This window comes from Rhinoderma darwinii, chromosome 5, assembly GCF_050947455.1.
Source record: "Rhinoderma darwinii isolate aRhiDar2 chromosome 5, aRhiDar2.hap1, whole genome shotgun sequence".
Classification (NCBI taxonomy): domain Eukaryota; kingdom Metazoa; phylum Chordata; class Amphibia; order Anura; family Rhinodermatidae; genus Rhinoderma; species Rhinoderma darwinii.
Window position 1 is genome coordinate 79756411 of NC_134691.1, and position 21369 is coordinate 79777779.

Genomic DNA, 21369 nt, shown 5'->3' on the forward strand with positions numbered 1-21369 from the left:
GGTATTGCTGTACCCGGGAGAACCCACATTACAGCTTATGGGGTGTATATCTCCGGTGGCACATGCTGGGCACACTATATCGGACACTGACATGCCATACATATATAGAAAATTGCAAATCTCACTCTGCACCATCTGCTGCGCATTATCTTTTATACAGTACCTGTGGGGTCAAAATGCTCACTACACCTCTAGATGAATGTCTTAAGGGGTGTAGTTTTTACAATGGGGTCACTTCTCGGGGGTTTCAACTGTACTGGTACCTCAGGGGCTTCTGCATACATAACTTCGCACCAGAAAAGCTTCAGTAGGCCAAATGATGGTCCTTTCCTTCTGAGTCCTGCCATGGGCCCAAACGGCAGTTTATCACCACAAATGGGGTATTGCCGCACTAAGGACAAATTGGGCAACAAAATGGGGTACTTTGTTCCCTGTGAAAATAAGAAATGTTGATGAAAAATTAAATTTTATTGGAATAAAAAAATCTCATTTTTTTAATTTCACAGCCCAGTTCAAATACGTGCTGAGTAAAAACCGTAGGGTCAAAATGGTAACAACAACCATAAATTAATTCCTTGAGGGGTGTAGTTTCCAAAATGGGGTCACTTTTGCGTGATTCCCACTGTTTTGGCACCTCAACACCTCTTCAAACCTGGCATGCTGCCTAAAATATATTCTAATAAAAAAGAGGCCTCAAAATGCACTAGGTGCTTCTTTGCTTCTGGGGCTTGTGTTTTAGTCCACGAGCACACTAGAGCCACATGTGGGACATTTCTAAACACTGCAGAATTTGGGCAACACATATTTAGTAGTGTTTCTCTGGTAAAACCTTCTTTGTTACAGAAAAAAATTGAATAAAATTGAAATTCAGCAAGAACAATGACATTTGCAAATTTCACCTTGTCTTTGCTTTGTCTGGTCCTCATAGGCTTCCATACATGGCAGACCCGGAGGCCGTTTTCGGGCCTCCGGATGCAATCACAAGCATCAGCAGCCCCCACAATTGCATGGGGGCTGCCGATGTTCTACAAACCCTCTAAATGCGGCGATCACAATTGATCCCCGCATTTAAGTTAATTGCCGAAATTAGCGGCGATGTGCCGCTGATCGGCAATACTGGAGCCTGAACTCCCGGTTCCCGATGTACACCTTGTCGCCGACCGTGTGCATCGGGAACGACACAGTGACTTCCTGTCACTCTCTGACAGGAAGCCTATCAGGACCAGCCGGAGGTTGTTCCGGATGGGCTTCCGTCCATGGCAGACACGGAGGCCATTGCTTGGCTTACGTTTGCCGTGCTAACGATCGGCAAACCCCGCTATTTCAGACCGGGGTCTGCCGATATGCTAGAAACCCCTAAAATGCGGCGATCGCAACCGATCACTGCATTTAAGGGGTTAATTCGCCAAAATCGGCGGCAAAGGACCGCGGGCCGGTAAGAGTGGAATCTCAGCTGTCGGCAAATGTCAGATGGCTTGGCTGACAGTGGCTCGTGTGCATCTTAACACACAGGATAAGCCTAATAATGATCATATCTAAGCTTCACTTTAGTTTGATACATCAGGAATAATGAACTGGAACATCCATTCTGTTATCCATATTCTAGGGTGTAAGCAACGATTCCCTGATTTTTAGGAAAATAAGATTACCTTCTGTGATTGAATACCAAATATTCAATAAAACTTTATTTACTGATTTTAACCTTTTTAGAAGTAAAAGAGCCAGAGGAAGAACCGGTGATAGAGGAAGAAGTTAATGTTCAAGAAGAGCCCGCAGTTGAAGAGCTAGCATTTGCTGAAGTTACTGAGCAAGAACCTGCTGCTTCCGATGAGGAGGATGATGTGGAAGAAGCAATATTAGCACAGGAAGATGAACAAGAACCAGCAGAAGATCCAGAACCGGTGTATGAACAAGAGTTGGAGTCTTTGGTAGAGGAGATAGAAACTGAATTTCTGAATGCTCCGAATACAGAAACAGAAGATTCTTTAGATGTAGATGTGGAGTATGCAGCAGAGCCACCTGCTGTTGAAGTAGAAGAAGAAATACCACCTGCACCTGTAGCTGATGAAGAACCTGAAGAAGAGCTAACAGAGGAACCAGAACCGCAGGACGAAAATTTTGAGAATGACCAAGAGACTGAAGAGGCAGAAAATGAAGAAGAATATGAAACGCATGAAGAAGTCTTCATAAACAAACCAGCAGAAGATGAAGCGGAGTCTTATGATGAAGGTAGTTTATAAACCGTTTTTATTAACTTCGTGCCCCGCGCCATACATTTACGTCTCTGTGATTGTAGGGGCACAGCAGTTGCCAGCCTGCGGCATTGAAGAAAACTATAAATCCTGCCATTTAACCCTTGTAATGCAAGAATCCATAGCGACTGCAGCATCACAATGAGGGTCGGACCTCTTTGTTCCCTGATTGTTAGGGACGTTTAAAGAAACTGCTCTGGGTCTAGCAAAGGAACCCAGGGCTGTCCTAAAATAATCCCTGTTAGGGTGAACCTGAGATGTGCCCTCACAGATGCCTGTGCGTTTTATATGCATCGGCAGTAATGCATTGGATTACATATAGTGCCTTACAAAAGTATTCACTTGGTGTTTTCCCTGTTTGGTTGCATTACAACTTTGAATTATTTGAGGGTTTGTACCATTTGTTTTACACATTCCTACCACTATAATGGTGCAAATAACAGATGCAAGTCTCTTAGGGTATGTCTCTATTAGCTTAGCACATCTAGACAAAACTGCTCCAACTCCTTCATGCTAAATGGGTTGCGTTGGTGTACAGCAGACTGCAAGTCATGCCACAGGTCATAAAACAAAATTTAGTTTATGTACTAAAAATTATACCAATATTAAATACACTCCAAGATGCAAGAAAAACAGCCCTCACACAGCAATGTCCGTGAAAAAGTAAAACGGTTACAGCTCCCGGAATGCAGTAAGGCAAAGAAGGGAAAAATATGCTCCGTCGTCCAAGTTAAAAACCAGCCACGTCCTTAATGGGTTAAATTTAAATAAATAGAATAGCTCTACTAATGTAAAAAATGTATGATATATTAAGACAAAAAAAAAACGAATGCTTTGTTCATGTTTGTCAGTTTGTCACAAATTCTGTAATATTTCAGACACCCTCTTACTTACGCCCCATTGTAAGTCGTAGCTTGGTAGATGTACTAGCTAAATTACACCATTCTTCTTTTTTTTTTTTTGTGCCGCCTGGGCTAATAGTAGACCGGACCTGTACCCCTACTATACTGGCCTTAAGCATTGTAGAATTGTATGGTGACAGATCCGCTTTAACATCAGTTTTCACAAAAGCAATTGTTAACGAGTCTTCTGATGGATATATTAGGCTTCGTTCACATCTGCACTAGGGTCCTGTTCCGACGTTTCGTCTGAGCTTTCCGTTGGAACTGGATACTGACTGGCACAAACTGAAACCAAAAGTTTCCGTTTCCATCACCATTGATTTCAATGGTGACGGATCCGGTACCATTGGTTTCCGTTTGTTTCCATTTGCCAATGGTTTCCGTTAGTTCGTAGTCGACAACGCTATTCATTCCATCAAAACGACGGAACCCTTGCACAACTGATTCAAACGGAAACCATTGCCAGCGGATCCGTCACCATTGAAATCAATGGTGATGGAAACGGAAAACTTTGGTTTCCGTTTGTGACCGTCGGGGTCCCCTTCCGACAAAAAGCTCCGATGGAACGTCGCAATGGGACCCTAGCGTAGTTGTGAACGAAGCCTGTTAACTTTTGGGGGCACCTAAGCTGCACACCATAGGTCCTTTTTATATAGTCTAGAACTGAATTTGAGGGAGTGCACCACAAGATGTCAGTATTGTTTTTTTCATAAACATTGCTATCAAAGCATATCATTCTACCAATTGTAGCATAAGCGGTGGTACTTATTACATTAGCAGTACAGGTTATACTGCCTTTTTGGGGATTTTGATATATTTTATGCATTCATTTTTATTCATGTTTTCTTTTAGAAAATGAATATAATCCACAAACCGAGCTGGAAGAGGAAGAACCAGCTGAATTATCAGGTGCGTATGGAGACCTTTTATTTTCCATGCATAGATGCTTTGAGAATCCATAAAGTCTGTACACCTTTATTTTTTTATTAACGTCCTTATGACTGTCCTCGTATAGATGTTCCAGAACAAGATGAGGAATCTGCTCCAGAAACTTCAGGTAACTATTTCCTATGTTTTTACATGTAAAGTCCATGTTCACACTGCGATTTTTGCACGTTGGTTCCGACGCTTTTTCATCGTCACAATCCGCATGAAAAACGCCTCTTTTGGTTCCCATTGCTTCAATTAGCGGTTCTTTAAAAGAAGCCAGGTGACCTATCTTGGCGGGGTGTTGGCGATAACTTTCAATAAATTCTTGTCTCTAATAGAGACAATTCAAGGAATTGTAATTGACACGCAGGATCCACCTGTAATATATCACATCTAAGTTATGAATGTGATGTGATCGATAGCAGCTCGCTCCTCGGTGTCGACCCGCTGACACTAAATTAGTCCGTGCCGCTGACCTGACGGATTCAGGTCTCAGCACCCGATACAGCTGCCCTGTATACAGGATATGAAGCGGCTGTATCTCAAAGTAAAAATAATCTTTAAGAAAAAGTATTTTGAAAGTTGTACCAATCCCACGGATAGACATTTTTAAAAAAAAAAAAAAACAAAACTGTTTCAAAGGTGTACAAAGCCTTTAAAATGTCTGTTCATTGCAAAACACAGTTAGAAATTTTTCCATCAATATTGCCGTATGAGGGCTTCTTTTTTGCGGGTTGAGTTCTAGATTTTCACAGCACCATTTTTTTGTACCATATAATGTACTGGAAAACGAGGGAGAAAATATATGTGGGGTGGAATAGGAAAAAAACAGCGATTCCTCAACCTTTTGGGTGGTTTTGTTTTTACGGCATTCACCATATGGTAAAAATGGCATGTTTATTCTGCGGGTCAATACGATTACAGCGATACCAAATTTATATAGTTTTCTTTGTTTTACTACTTTTACAAGGAAAACAACTGATTGTTAAAAAAAATAATAATAATATTTGCGTTTTGTCGCCATATTCTGAGAGACATAACTTTTTTTTTTAATTTTTCTGTTGATTTTAGCGGTGTGAGGGCTTATTTTTTGCGAGGCGAGCTGTAGTTTATATTGGTACCGTTTTGGGGTACGTGAGACTTTTGATCACTTATTTCATATTTTGGGGGAGATGAAGGGAGCAAAAAATAGCAATTCTGATGGTTTTAATTTTTTACGGCATTCACTAAATAATGATATATTGTAATAGTTCAGACTTTTACAGACGTGTCGATACCAGTTATGTTAGCTTTTCTTGTTTTACGTTCTTATGGGAGAAGGGGGGTTTTGTGAGCTTTGTTTTTTTTTTTTATTTGTTGAAAAAAACGTTATTTTACTGTTTTTTACTTGTCCCCCTAGGGGACTTTTTCCAGCGATCGTCAGATCGCTTACACGATATACTGCAATACTAATGACCTGGGGGACTTCATCAGGCCCCCAGGCTGTCATGCCAAACAACGGCACCCCCCCGATCTCGCCACTGGGGGGGTCGACCCCATGTTTTTAGTCATTTAAATGCCGGGATCGCTATTGACCGCGGCATTGAATGGGTTAAACAAGCAGGAGCGCGCTCGAACGGGATCCCCCTCGTTACCCGGAAGTGTCAGCTGTAACACACAGCCGACACACTCGCTCTATGCAGCGGGCTCAGCCCGTGAGCCCGCTCCATATTCCCCCACCCGGCGTGCGCCGTATATATGCGGCGGATGTCGGGAAGGGGTTAAAAGGACCTGAATTGTCTGTTTTGGTAAATACTTGTATTCCCCATAAATTCACAAGCATTTACCAAGACATGTCAGGAGAGCGAGACTAGCCCAGACTACCAATAATGAAGACTTCTGATATGTTTTTTAGACGGACAATAGTTTTCTATGACGGAAGGTTCACTTCAAGGGTTTATTCAAGCATCAAATAAATTTTGTTTTCATTTTAATCTAGAAACAGAAGAAGTAAGAGTTTATGTACAGTAAAATGTCAACTTAGAATTGTCTTTTGATACGTCTGTGTTACTTTGCTGGCAATATAAAGTTTGTGCTTTACATGTGTTTTTACTTATGTACATAGCAGACAGTGTTTTGTGGATGAGTTTTTGTTCTTTAACCCCTTAATGACCGGGCCATTTTGCACGTTAATGACCAAGGATTATTTTTTGTTTTTTCACGGTCGCATTCCAAGAGTCGTAACTCTTTTTTTATTCCGTCGACATAGTCGTATAAGGGCTTGTTTTTTGCGGGACGAGTTGTATTTTGTAATTGGACCATTTTTAGATGCTTATAACATATTGATTAACTTTTATTAACTTTATTTTAGGAGAGAATTGAAAATAAGCAGCTATTCCAGGATTGATTTTCACGTTATAAGTTTACGCCGTTTACTATGCAGCGTAAATAACATGTTAACTTTATTCTATGGGTCGGCACGATTACGGGGATACCAAATATGTAAAGGTTTTATGTTTTCCTGCGTTTGCACAATAAAAACCCTTTTAGAAAAAAATTGCTTGTTTTTGCATCGCCGCGTTCCAAGAGCCGTAACGTTTTTATTTTTCCGTTGATGTGGCCGTATGTGGGCTTGATTTTTGCGGGCCAATGTGTAGTTTTTATTATTACTATTTTGGGGTACATAGGACTTATAGATTAACTTTTATTTTATTTTTTATGGGGGGAATGGGAGAAAAGAGAGAATTTTGACGTTGTTTTTTGCGTTTTCTTTGGACGCCGTTCATCCGGCGGTTTAATTAATATGTTCATTTTATTGGTCAAGTTGTTACGATCGCGGGGATACCATATATGTGTATGTGTGATTTGTTTTGACCGTTTTACTAAATAAAACCACTTTTTGGGCCAAAAAAGTAGTTTTATTTGACTTTGACTGTAATTATTTTTATTTTTTTTTCACAAACTTTATTTAACTGTTTTACATTTTTTTTTTTAGTCCCACCAGGGGACTTCACTATGCGATGTGCCGATCGCATATATAATGCTTTGGTATACTTAGTATACCAAAGCATTATTGCCTGTCAGTGTAAAACTGAAAGGCAACCTGTTAGGTCATGCCTCCGGCATCGCCTAACAGGCAGATGCTGAAGGCAGACCTGGGGGTCTTTGTTAGACCCCCGGCTGTCATGGAAACCCGACGGCGACCCGCGATTTGTTTGCGGGGGCGCCGATCGGGTGACAGAGGGAGCTCCCCCCCCTGTCAAACACATTAAATGCCGCTGTCACTATTGACAGCGGCATTTAATGGGTTAAACTGCCGGAATCGGCGCGCGCTTCGATTCCGGCAGTTGCAGCAGGAGCCAGGCTGTGTATAACAGCCGTGCTCCTGCCGCTGATCGCGTGGGTACAGTCTCAGTACCCGCGCTATCACAGGACGGATATATCCGTCCTCCTGCGCGAACTAGCAGCTGCTGAGGACGGATATATCCGTCCTTCGGCGTTAAGGAGTTAAACAACTTCGCTGATTTGGGATCCTGGGAGTCACAGCATTGTAAGGATGTCAACATCATAAACATTTGATGGGAGGGAATTGATAATTTTGTAAGATGTATTACTGCACTTTACTGCTCCAGAGTCGGTGATGTACAACTCCTCAGTTCCGCTAGCACATCTTTCCCCTTAAGCTATGACTTCTGATTTTAGATTAAAGTGGAGGTTTAGATTTTGTTGATGCCTGGGGTGTTTTTGATCATGTTTATAAAATTGCTTGTCAGCATATACGATTTGAAGAATTGCACACCAAAGATAGATTTTTGTCAGCGGATTCCAGTGATTTTAGCAGGATCTGATTAAAATGTAATCTGTAGGGGGCCTAGCAGACCTGTGAACCAATATTCTACCATCTGAGGAAACTGGGATATGATAAACTAATCCAACAAAATCTATCAGATCTAGGATAATCTTGCTTTAGGCCTCATTCACACGACAGGGTCCGAGTGTCGGCCGGGAAAATCGGCCGTTTTTGGCCGTTTTTTTTTTTTTCCCCGGCCGGTTTGCATCAGTTTTGCTTCCGGTTCCGTTCCGGGCCGAGTTGCCGTTTTTACCGGCCGATTTGGACCTGATTTGCATCCGTTTTTTTCCCTGTCCGTTTTAAAATCGGATGAATTTCATTTAAATTTGTTGCCACACACAGCCCCTGGTAGGAAATGCCACAGCCCCCCTGGTAGGAAATGCCACAGCCCCCCTGGTAGGTAATGCCACAGCCCCCCTGGTAGGTAATGCCACAGCCCCCCTGTTAGGTAATGCCACCCAGTCCCCGTCCCCCCCCTTCCAGGAGAAGTCACTGACTTCAATGTCCATATATGGACAGTGTAGTCACTCACTTCTCCTGTAGCGGAATCCCCGGCCATAGAGTCGGGGATTCCGCTGCAGAAGTGAGTGACTTCGCTATGTCCATATATGGACAGTGTAGTCACTCACTTCTCCTGTAGCGAAATCCCCGGCCATAGAGTCGGGGATTCCGCTGCAGAAGTGAGTGACTTCGCTATGTCCATATATGGACAGTGTAGTCACTCACTTCTCCTGTAGCGGAATCCCCGGCCATAGAGTCGGGGATTCCGCTGCAGAAGTGAGTGACTTCGCTATGTCCATATATGGACAGTGTAGTCACTCACTTCTCCTGTAGCGAAATCCCCGGCCATAGAGTCGGGGATTCCGCTGCAGAAGTGAGTGACTTCGCTATGTCCATATATGGACAGTGTAGTCACTCACTTCTCCTGTAGCGAAATCCCCGGCCATAGAGTCGGGGATTCCGCTGCAGAAGTGAGTGACTTCGCTGTGTCCATATATGGACAGTGTAGTCACGCACTTCTCCTGTAGCGGAAACCCCAATCCCCGGCCGGGGATTGGGGATTCCGACTCCTACAGCGAGCAATAAAAGACCCTCCTCCTCACATGCACTCTGCACTGTGAGGAGGAGGAGAGAGAGTGCGCGAGCGACGGTAGACCCGGCCATCACCCGGCCGAAAATAGAGCATGTCCTATAATAGAAAATAGAGCATGTCCTAAAATCGGTCGTGTGAATAGCCCCATTAGGGGTCTATTATTCCTAACGCAGCCGGGTGCCGGCCGATTTATGAACGGCCGGCACCCGGCCGGGAAACCCTGTAGTGTGAATCCCGCCTTAAGGTATCCTTTGTCCGTATGCTTTGTCTAGTATTGCATCTAATTGCCATGAAGAGAGCACTATGTTTTGTAAAAGCTGAAGAGGCCACGTGGAGCACAGCTGCCTGCCAAACAATTGTTTAAAGAGGCTCTGTCACCAGATTATCAAATCCCTATCTCCTATTGCATGTGATCGGCGCTGCAATGTAGATAACAGTAACGTTTTTTTTATTTTTTTAAAACGATCATTTTTGGCCAAGTTATGAGCAATTTTATATTTATGCAAATGAGCCTTTCTAATGGACAACTGGGCGTGTTTTCTCTTATTTCCAACTGGGCGTGTATTGTGTTTGTAACATCTGGGCGTGTTTACTTGTTTTACTAGCTGGGCGTTGTGAATAGAAGTGTTTGTCAGCATCATATGTCAGCATCATACACTTCTATTCACAACGCCCAGCTAGTAAAACAAGTAAACACGCCCAGATGTTACAAACACAATACACGCCCAGTTGGAAATAAGAGAAAACACGCCCAGTTGTCCATTAGAAAGACTCATTTGCATAAATATAAAATTGCTCATAATATGGCCAAAAATGATTGTTTTTCCAAAAAAAACTAACGTTACTGTTATCTACATTGCAGCGCCGATCACATGCAATAGGAGATAGGGATTTGATAATCTGGTGACAGAGCCTCTTTAATTCAGTAGGGAGAGGAAGATAAGCAGCTCCTAGACATCCCTAGAAATGCTTATCTCTAGGAAGAATAAAGGATGGCAGATGCTGGGGTTGTAGGCCTGCCCCATAACTGTAAGGGTGCGTTCACATATATCTGTTGCATCAGCATCAGTTTTTTTTGTTTCAAGTGATAACAACTGATGTAGAAATTGATTAAAAAATGTATCTGTTGCCATCAGGACTTTTCACAATTTTTACTACAAAACCATCAGTTGTCATCAGTTTTTAGCAAAATGGTCCACCAAGAAGATAGTCTAGGGTCTGAACATGTGCCAATTTTATTAGTGGTGCATAGCTGGTGATAGATTTGATACATGATAGTACACAACAAGTATCTAATCTGTCAGGGCTCTCCTTCTCTGCTCCGGCCTTGGCGCTACACTGAAGTCTGACATACACATTGTAATGTCACGTGTGTCATATTCAATGCAGCGCCAAGGCTGGCGCCAAGAGAGCCCAGCAGGCAGCTGCTGTCCACTAACCTCAGATCAAGTCTTCGAAACAGCCTTGTTAGCCTGAAAAGACACCAAACAGTAGCCATAACTTCAGGGAGTAGATAGTTTTTTGTTTTTTTTTGCGCTTTTACAGCTACCCAATCCCGCCTGCATCTCCTACCCACACCATGCAGGGCTTGCTGTTTCTATTCACACAACATCGTTCGGGTGTCAGCCGTTAAAAACAGCCGTCTAGGTCTATTTTTAACGTCCGTTTTGCATCTGTTTTGTATCCGTTCCATGTCCGTGTTTTCTGTTCTTTACATATTTTTAAAAACAGATGAATTACATGTGTAGGTAATGAAACCCTGCCCTCTGTAGATAATACCGCAGTGCCCCCTGTATATTGTGCCACACAACCCCTGTAGATAATGCTGCAGTGCCACGCGGTGCCCCCCTGTAGGCGGTGCCACGTCTTGGGATTCCCTCATGGAAGACCCCCTGACATCACTGTCCATAGTCAGTGGCTACTCCTTGAGCGGTATCGCTGTTGCTGACTCGGTCCGGGGATTCTGCTCCAGGAAGAGCCCCTGACGTTCACTTTCCATATATGGAGAGTGATGTCAAGGGCTTCCCTTAACACAGCAATTAAAGTAGCACTGTGCCCGAGGAGCTCCCTCTGCTTCTCCGCTCTGAACTCATTCCAAAGCAGTGACCAGGTGGTTCCCTGCTTCAGTATTAAGTTAAACTGTGTCGGCTCCCTGAGTACGCAGACACCGTTAACAGCGGGACATACCCCCGGCCACCCGGAGCAGCGGGACACCGCCCGGAATCCAGGATTGTCCCCATGAATCCGGGATGGTTGGGAGGTAGTCGTCAGGGGGTCCACCTAGAATCCCCGGCAATGTTATAACCACCGGAAGGTGGATGCGGCGGCACCCGGCGTTCATCCAGCCGCAATTAAAATAGATAGGATATGTCCCCAGAACCAAAAATGCTGCAGGTAATGTTTTTGGAACCGGCTCCTGCACAGGCCCAGTGCCGTACGGAGCCACAACGTATGTCCCCTGTGCCAGGGCAGATCCTAGAGAAAGCTATGTGATTCGTTCTACCATCCGTTTCCCTCCGGCTGTTCTGCAACACGCCGGAGGGAAACGGACAGTGGCAACGGATGCATGTGAACGGCCCCTTAGATTATAGGCTAATCCCTCCCCACCCCACCCAATCTCTTTAAAGAGGCTCTGTCACCATATTAGAAGTTCTGTAAGGTAGATAACAGCAGTGGTTTTTATTTTGAAAAACGATAATTTTTGAGCAAGTTATGAGCAATTTTAGATTTATGCTAATTACTTTCTTAATCGACAACTGGGCGTGTTTTTACTTTTTACCAATTGGGCGTTGTACAGAGGAGTGTATGACGCTGACCAATCAGCGTCATACACTTCTCATTGTTCCAGCCCAGCTTCTTTCACTGCACAATCACACTGTGACAATGGGCTGGAACAATGAGAAGTGTATGATGCTGATTGGTCAGCGTCATACACTCTTCTTCACAACGCCCAGTTGGTAAAAAGTAAAAACGCCCAGTTGTCTATTAAGAAAGTCATTAGCATAAATCTAAAATTGCTCATAACTTGCTCAAAAATGATCGTTTTTCAAAATAAAAACCACTGTTATCTACTTTACAGCGCCGATCACATTATGTAGGAGATAGGACACTTATAATCAGGTGACGGAGCCTCTTTAATGTATATGGCCAGCATAAGCCTAGATCTCAAATATTAGAGGCTTTAAATCGAAGGGCTCTAGTTGTCAAAAGGGTAATTCCCCTTTAAGTCATACATGACTGTTAGTGACTGGTCTCCATGTGTGGGATTTTTAATCGTGTGTCGTAGATCAATTACTGTGATGTACATCTCCAATAATCCTAATCTCTGATGCTTCGTTATGAACCTCTGTACAGATGATGTAATAGTTGTTTGTATGGCTGGCTTTGTTTATGCCGACATTGCAAGAATACGGGCCAACTTACAATTCGCTTTGTAAAGTGTTGAGTTGGGATTTCGGTCTTTGAGTTTCTTATTATCACTTCTCTCACTAATGAGATCGGGGCATTATATATTACTGTGTTTTAGCAATTCAACTTTTTACATTTCTTAGTCTTTAAGTACATATTTTTGTTTCTTTCCCTTCTCGCTACAGAGGACGTAATAATTGATGACCATGAAGAAGAGGTTAATGGTAAGAACTGCTGTTGTCAATATAATATTATAATAATTATGTGATTATTTCATACGACATTGGCCTTTAGTGTAAGCACAATACTTTCCTAAGCAATTAAATCGGAAATGCATGTTAAGTGGATTTTGTGCAGGTTACACAGCAATAATTAGATATGTCAGTAAATGATTAATGAGGTGTAGGGGACTCTTTAACGGTACAAAGCATATTTGGTCTAGATATGGTAAAAAAAATAGATATAGACACTATCTTTTTTATTATTACAACAGCACAGGGTGCCAGGTCTGCACTATGTAAGCTGAACTAAATAAGACTGGATTTTTCATTTACTCTGGGAGTGCTTTAAACCTTTCTTCCGGTTATCGACGTCATCTGCGTTCTGAACTTAGATGTTGTGTGTGTTTTTTTTTTGTTTTTTTCTTGCCTAAGGGTTTGTTCACACGAGGGCGTCCGTAACGGCTGAAATTACGGGGATGTTTCAGCCTGAAAACATCCCCGTAATTTCAGCCGTAACGGCATGTGCAGGCGCTTGAACGCCGCGTCCATTACGGATGTAATTGGCGCTGCTATTCATTGGAGTCAATGAGTAACGGCTCCAATTACGCCCAAAGAAGTGACAGGTCACTTCTTTGACGCGGGCGTCTATTTACGCGCCGTCATTTGACAGCGGCACGTAAATTACGCCTCGTGTGAACAGACAAACGTCTTCCCATTGCTTTCAATGGGCAGATGTTTGTCAACGCTATTGAGGCGCTATTTTCGGACGTAATTCGGGGCAAAAACGCCCGAATTACGTCCGTAAATAGGCCGTGTGAACATACCCTCATATTTATAATATACATTATTTCTTTTTTTAATGTGATCGGTAACGGCTCGATCCTGTGTGTCTGACACCAGGACCCGCTGACACTTAACCAGTCAGTCCCGCTGACCTGCCTGGCAGATTCAGGTCTCCGCACTAGTTACAGCTGCTCAGTATACAGGAAACAAAGCAGTTTTTATCATTTAGCCATATTTATTTAAGAAACAAAACCATTTCAACGGTGCACATGGCTTTTAATCATACACCTGACTATAATCCTAAAAAAATCCATGACTTTGCAAGAGTACGTAGAAGAATTTATGCTGTTTTGAAGGCAAATGGTGGTCACACCAAATATTGATTTTGATTTCTCAACTGTTCATTCAGTTTGTATTTTAATTGCTAAAAAAGAGAAGCTATTAACACTTCTGTTTTTGATACATCGAAGCTGTATCTTGCACTGAAATCTAAATCCATCAGGTCAGCGGTACTTACAGCTTCAGCGACAGCGGGTCCTGCTTGGGAGAAGCCCGGGTCTACTGACCTCCCATTCGCTCATTTACATCTGCCGTAGTCTCAACAGTTTTTAATGGAGAGATGGAGACTCGGGCAGGAAAAAATCCGCGAATGGTTTCTTTTAGGCCTCTTCTATCAACAAAACAAGGGTTCTGATTTGGGACCAATCGGGCACTTATTGCATATCCTGTGGAATAGCCCGTTAAGATTTACTAATGAAAATAAGCTTTGTTGTATATAAGGCCTCGTTCACACGAGCATACCCGATTCACGCTGTCAAACGACGACGCGTAAATTGACTGCCTCGGCAAAGAAGTGCAGGGCACTTCTTTGCAACGTAATTTGAGCCGTTCATTGAAGTAAATGAAGAGCAGCTCAAGATTTACGAGCGTCAAAGACGCCTCGCATAATGCGAGGAGGAGCTTTTATGTCTAAAACGACGCAGCTGGTTTCTCCTGAAAACAGTCTATCTTTTCAGATGTAAAAGACAGTTCTCGTGTGCACATACCCTTAGAGTCATGGCGCTGAGCGACCGAGCCATCAGTACAGAATTTTCAGTAACTGTTTAGATCAGTTTAAGGTAAACTCTTTTGGGAAAGGTTTTTATTTTTTCCTTACCTCAGACAGATCCACTCCTGTATAGCACAAACCAAGCACTATTGTTTAAAAACTAAAACATGAAGTACATTTTTGTATTCTGCAAAGTAAAAAAAAAACTGTGTACTTAAGTATTTGTTTTATGCTTCAAAAGTATGGTGAACCACCCGGCCGGTCCGTGTTTTACGTGGTTGGCCATTCATTTTAATGGCTTGATAATACTGGACTTTCCCAGCAATTACTGACTATCACCAGAAATTCCTGGAGCCGGACTCGTGGCTATTAGCCGATTGCCAGGACGCCTGTTTTGGGACAACCCATTTGTTAACTGTTAGTCCAGTAAAACGGTTATATCCAATATATGTTTCCCAATATTCAAGCGTTTATCAATCTACACATTGACCTGTTTATGGATCAGTCTAAAAATGATTGTAGATGTATATTGTTCATGCTGGTTATCCGGTGACCTACACTAGCGATCTATATGTATTCTTGCTCCATTTACAGAAAAATCATTCTGTGCAGCTTTGTAGAAAATAAATACTTTTACCGAAGTATTCTTTATCTTCGCTGTCTCTCATAAAACTATTTTATTTGCAGAAAATCCAGTTGTGGTTGACCGGCCAAGTGGAAAGGCAGAAGGTATGGAGATCCATTTGGGTAGGGAATTGCTATTTAACTGAAAAGTGGAGCTGCACCAAATATTTAGTACTTTTGAACTGGATTCTTTATAACTTTAATTGGCTGCTTAAATGGAAAATAATAAATTTTCAGACACCCGAGCCCCCAATGCACGTATCTATTCTCTTTGAATTTCCCTGGCCAGTGGCCGAGTTTGCAGCTTGTTCCCATGTGACCACTTTTCAGGTACTGCTTTTTAAAGGGTAACTAAACTTTCAGAAAACTTCCGACATGTCATAGTGACGTGTCAGAAGTTTTAAACCGTACGGGTACGAGCACGGAGACCCCACCGTTCCCTAAAACCAAGCAGCAGAAGCGCTCCGGTGAGCGCTGAACCGCTTGGTTTCTATTAGGCTTTTCTTGGAAAGCCGATGCAACGCTGTACGGCCTCAGTCTTTCTATCGAGTCACCGTTACATCACCTTTCTGGGAAAAGCCAAGCGGGTCAGCGCTTACCCAAGCGCTTCTGACACTTCATTTTAGCCATCTGTGTGGGTCTTAGAAGTTTAGATCCGTGGGGGTCCAAGAACTAACATATCACTATGGCATGTCAGAAGTTTTCTTACAGTTTTTAGTTACCATTTAAGAAGAGACTAGCAGGTCGGCTTCCAGACTACTGCACAGCATTGGGCTGTTTCTTATTCTGCCAGCCCGGAGAGCCACTATGAAGGTGCCACAATGCTTCTTGAGAACTTCAACCCAGGAGGCCTCAGAAGATCTCTCTGCCCCCCACCCCCCCGCGATAGAATTATCTTTGGTAGCAGGGACAGACTGTCTTACTAGAGTACTAGAGGGTCCCCCCAGTAGAGGGTGGATGAGTTCTGAAACAATGAGTCCAGCAGAAGACCCAATCTGAAGCAAATTCGGAGCCCATCACTTGATGCTGTGGGCAGTTCTTAAAGGCTGATTTACAAACTGCCTATTTCTATAATATTTATTAATGCACATATATACATCATAGGTCTGCTCTGCAATATCTTTATCTTTACCTATACGTAGCTCGTTCTGTAATTTCAGTCATTTAAACCGCACAGAGCGCTCCCGCTTCCACTGCGAACATGAGACCGACAAGGACATACCTTTTTATTACTTATTTAGAATATCAGAAATTCTACAAACAACGGCAAAGCATACACAGCCTTTGTTGGATATAATACAGGAAGGCCGTCAGATTTTTTTAATGTGGAAAGTTGAGTGTTCTAATGGAATGGGCTGAGACTTCAAGAAGATCTGATTTTATTATGGATACAACACTTGTAGTCTCTAAGGTTTTTCATAGAAGAATGAAATCTTTATATTTCTTCTAGAACAAGATACAGAGACTTCGGAGGGTCAGCAAGGAGAACATACAGGTAAATAAACTTTTTGTATATTTAATTCTGTAGTTTGATGTTTTGGTATCAACTATCTGGGTAAATAGCTTTTTTGAGCTTATACTCCGCCCAGTTGACTTGATTGCTCTTTATGTGCATTGAAACACCTTATATATTGTAAAATACATACTGTCCAAACACATTACATAATATAGCATGTAGGAATTGCCAATCAAAAAGTAAACTATATCTGTTTTTTGTTCCAACTGCATGACAAATCTATCAGACCAGACGTTTTGGGCCATAACCTTGACCGTTCGACCTGACTAATAAGAACAGTTTAGCTATATGACACAAATCTATCCATTGGGCTTTTTGTTTAATATTATTAGGTCCAAAATTCTGATTGCCTGTATGTGCCACTTTGGGTTGCTTGGGAATTGTTTAAATCCATACAGAGTGAGCTTCCCCTAGTGGTGTAGGTTTCCTCCTGGTACTCCGGTTTCCTCCCACACGGTTAAGTCCTACAGACAAGGAGTTTTGATTTGTGAACTCCACTGGGGACATTGAGTGATGACAACTTCTGTACAGCGATGCGGAATTTGTTGGGCTATATAAATAAATACGCTTTACAGCAATCACATGGACCATAGGCAACACTGGTCTGGAGAGGGCCCATTGACTTCTCTGTAACCTGTGTAGAGAGAACTCAGATTCTGTCTGTGTAACCACCTAGATGCCATGGTTAATAGTGGCCATGGCATCTAAGCCATAGGACAGAAGTGGGCCACCATGGGGCCCTGCCAGAGATTTATAGAAAAATACACTGCAATACATATACAGAAAATATTGCAAGTGATCCAAAGATCGCATTTTCAAGTGCCCTAGTGGAACTAAAAAAAAAATAATGAAAAAATTAGTTGAACGTTTTTTAAGAATATTAGCCAATTTACAGCGAGATTACGCTGTTAGATGCCATTTAAAACGAGATTACGCTTGCCTTGCTGTAAATCTCACACAAACGTTACCGAAGTGTCAGGATTGTGAATAGACATCACGTCCTGGCTGGAGGTGATACCTATTCATTGTCAGTGAATAATACAAGAAAAAACACACGGCGCCACATAGCGTAAGTAAGCCCAAAATAGCAGTCAAAATATGACAGGTGTAGGCTTACCACAAGAAGTAAGATCAGTCACGTCGGATAGTAAGTGCTGCAGCCGAAATCCCAGACGGTCACACCAATGGGTCTCCGTGTAGAAATGATTGCAGAGGAAAAAAAGGGGATATGAACGGCGCTGCAACTCAAGAATGATGCTTGGAATGGTTATAATGATATGATCTTTTATTCAATAGGCTACGCGTTTCAATGCCGCACCGGCATCTTCCTCAGGCCATATAAATTTCAATTGAAACAACACTCCATGCTGCCAAAAAAACCGCCAATGTGATCAAGGTCAGAGTGCATCAGTGACGTCATCGATACAAAAGATTTAAATAGACAAAAAACAAAAAATAAATATATAAAAATAGACAAGTGCAAAACCAATAGTAACACAATAAATGACATCATGAGTTAAAAAGATAATAAACATAACAAATAAGAACATTGTACCATGAAAATGCTATCAAGGAATTTCAGAGAAATAGAAGTCGGGACCTGCAAAAAAATACATACTATTTGCTATTTGCGTAAGTGTGATATTTACAAACACGATTTTTATCAAAATAAACATCTAATACTTTAATAAATAGGATGGAAAAGAAGAAAAGGACCAGTTTAAACGAATAAACCTCTGAATACATGTATATTTGGTAAATTTTCTCATTTCATATCTCCTTTTTATTTCAAAAATTTTTTTAAATTCTCCAGTTTTTATCATTAATTGTAACTTTTATCTGTGTATGAATTTTCCACGGAATAAATATTTCAGTAAATTATAGTTAGTCCCCCAATGAGGCATCTTATATTAATTTGTAATGCTTACATCACAGTATTGGTTCTTAATTAATTTTTTACTTAGTGCATTTTTTATCATGATGTGTGTATCCTTTTGTATATTTAATATTTTTCATCATATTTTGCAATTGCCGCATTTACATTATTGAGCATCCGATTGGATCTCTTGAGGGTTTATGTATATTTTTATATATATATGGATTATTTCTTCCATTGAGAAAAGGGTATATATATGATTATTCCGATTTCAGATATTAAAATAGTTGTCTTCTTTACGGCATCTCGAACCTCCTTTTGAGTTGTTTGATATCTAGTTTCTCAAGTTTATACACGCTGAGAAATACAAAATATACATGTATTCAGAGGTTTATTCGTTTAAACTGGTCCTTTTCTTCTTTTCCATCCTATTTATTAAAGTATTAGATGTTTATTTTGATAAAAATCGTGTTTGTAAATATCACACTTACGCAAATAGCAAATAGTATGTATTTTTTTGCAGGTCCCGACTTCTATTTCTCTGAAATTCCTTGATAGCATTTTCATGGTACAATGTTCTTATTTGTTATGTTTATTATCTTTTTAACTCATGATGTCATTTATTGTGTTACTATTGGTTTTGCACTTGTCTATTTTTATATATTTATTTTTTGTTTTTTGTCTATTTAAATCTTTTGTATCGATGACGTCACTGATGCACTCTGACCTTGATCACATTGGCGGTTTTTTTGGCAGCATGTTGTATTTAAGGAGTGTTGTTTCAATTGAAATTTATATGGCCTGAGGAAGATGCCGGTGCGGCATTGAAACGCGTAGCCTATTGAATAAAAGATCATATCATTATAACCATTCCAAGCATCATTCTTGAGTTGCAGCGCCGTTCATATCCCCTTTTTTTCCTCTGCAATTATTCATTGTCAGGACATTTGAGTAACGTTAATGTGTGTGTATGTGGCTGCGCATAGTGATCTAGTAAGATCACTATGTGCTGTGTAAATGAATGGAGAGAAGTGTATGACGCTGATTGGTCACTGATTGGTCAGCGTCATACACTTCTCTCCACAACGCCCACTTGGTCAAAAAGTAAAACACGCCCAGTTGTCCATTAAGAAATTAATTAGCATAAAGCTAAAATAGGTCATAACCGTCAAAAATGATCGTATTTCTAATTAAAAAACTGCTGTAATATACATTACAGCGCCGATCACATTATGTAGAATATAGGGCACTTATAATGTAGTGACAGAGCCTCTTTAAGGGGTTAAGGGCAGCATTAGTATGGAGACTGGTTGACTGCACTATTGGCCCACTATTGAGCCATTTGACTAATAGCAGCTAGCAAGGAATACAGCGGACCGGGTTTGTTTTGCGCCTCCCCTGCCCCTCTTACTAGTGATTGATGCCTGCCATGTATACATGCAGAAATGTGGTGGTGTCAGTCACTGGTTAGGGGGACGTGGAGGGGAGGGGAGCTAGCTGCTATTGGCCAACATTTTTTTTTTGTGCCAATTGGGCTAAAAGTGCAACGCACCTGTCTCCATACTATGCTGTCCTTAAACAGAGCCGTACTATATGGTGACCAAACTGCTTTAATTATAAATAAGTAATGTTTTATTGTGTTTTTATCCTTGCACAAATTGACATTTACTAGATTCACATGTTGGGTTCCACCTTTATATTTGTTCTCCAAAATAAAAATGTACCATTGACTGGGCAGTCTTCTTTGTAGAGATGACGTGTATATTCTCTGCAAACCAGACATGACCAATCAATACTATAATGAGCACTCGACTATACATACTCCTGGAGATCCCCTTTAAATGTGTATGAAGGACAGAAGGATCATCCAAACAAACACATGATTTTTGTCATCAGATAATAAGTGAAGGCAATGCTGATGATGTCATCCAGAAATAAGAACATAAACCAATTGAGGTTTTTTGTAATCGTGAAACCAAAACTAATCTGGTGTCGCCAAGGGGATTAATCCAGAGCTTCTGGACGGCCTTGGATACGTGAATGAATTGTCTGTTGCTGTGTTGTGTTCTGATGGATAATGAGGCTGTTGCTTGCCCAAATGAATGTTTTCTGTCCCCAAGGAAACCTAATGTGGCCCTGCTTCCTGTCCCATAGGTCCTTAATGTGATTACACTGGGGAAGGATTAATAGTTTTCTCTGAGTTATGGCTGACGTGGTGATCACAAACATAAGCATTGTATGACCCAAGTAACTGATCGTAGTTTGCCTTTATTATGTTAAGTCAAATGACAATTAACCCACTGTATACTAGAGGTTGTCTGGTTTGGAATTTATTTATTGCAAAAATGTTATATGCAGTAGGTACACGTTGTTTAACCCCTTGATAACACTTAGGGCTTATTCAGACAAACTTAATATACGTCCGTGCAACGCGAGTGATTTTCACGCCCCTCGCACGGAGCTATATTAGTCTATGGGGCCGTGCAGACAGTCGGTGATTTTTGCGCAGCGTGAGTCCGCTTCTTAAAACTCACGACATGTCCTATATTTCTGCGTTTTTCGCGCATCACGCACCCATTGAAGTCAATGGGTGCGTGAAGATCACGCGCACCTCACGGAAGCACTTCCGTGGGACGCGCGTTGTTCGCGCAACAGCAGTGAAAAGTATGAATGAAAACAGAAAAGCACTATGTGCTTTTCTGTATACAAACAGTGTCATAATGATGGCGGCTGCGCGAAAAGCACGCAGCCGCGCACCATATGATCATGACACACGGAGCTGTTAAGTGCCTTTTGTGCACGCAAAATGCCGCATTTTTTGCGTGCGCAAAATGCACACGCTCGTGTGAATCCGGCCTTACTGTAGCAGTCCCAGTATTTCAGCATG

The 21369-nt window shown here is 41.7% G+C and overlaps 1 protein-coding gene across 5 annotated transcripts in view; it reads left to right on the forward strand.

Annotated features, from left to right (window-relative positions):
* Positions 1-21369, forward strand: part of ASPH (aspartate beta-hydroxylase) — a 214222-nt gene that overhangs the window by 81727 nt on the left and 111126 nt on the right. For 4 of the 5 annotated variants that reach the window (XM_075826191.1, XM_075826194.1, XM_075826195.1 and 1 more), the window contains 6 exons: positions 1711-2229; positions 4007-4063; positions 4170-4211; positions 12600-12638; positions 15154-15195; positions 16541-16585. In XM_075826191.1, coding sequence (XP_075682306.1) covers positions 1711-2229; positions 4007-4063; positions 4170-4211; positions 12600-12638; positions 15154-15195; positions 16541-16585 — 744 coding nt within the window. The remainder of the gene's footprint in view (positions 1-1710; positions 2230-4006; positions 4064-4169; positions 4212-12599; positions 12639-15153; positions 15196-16540; positions 16586-21369) is intronic. The other variant, XM_075826193.1, reaches the window with a different exon arrangement.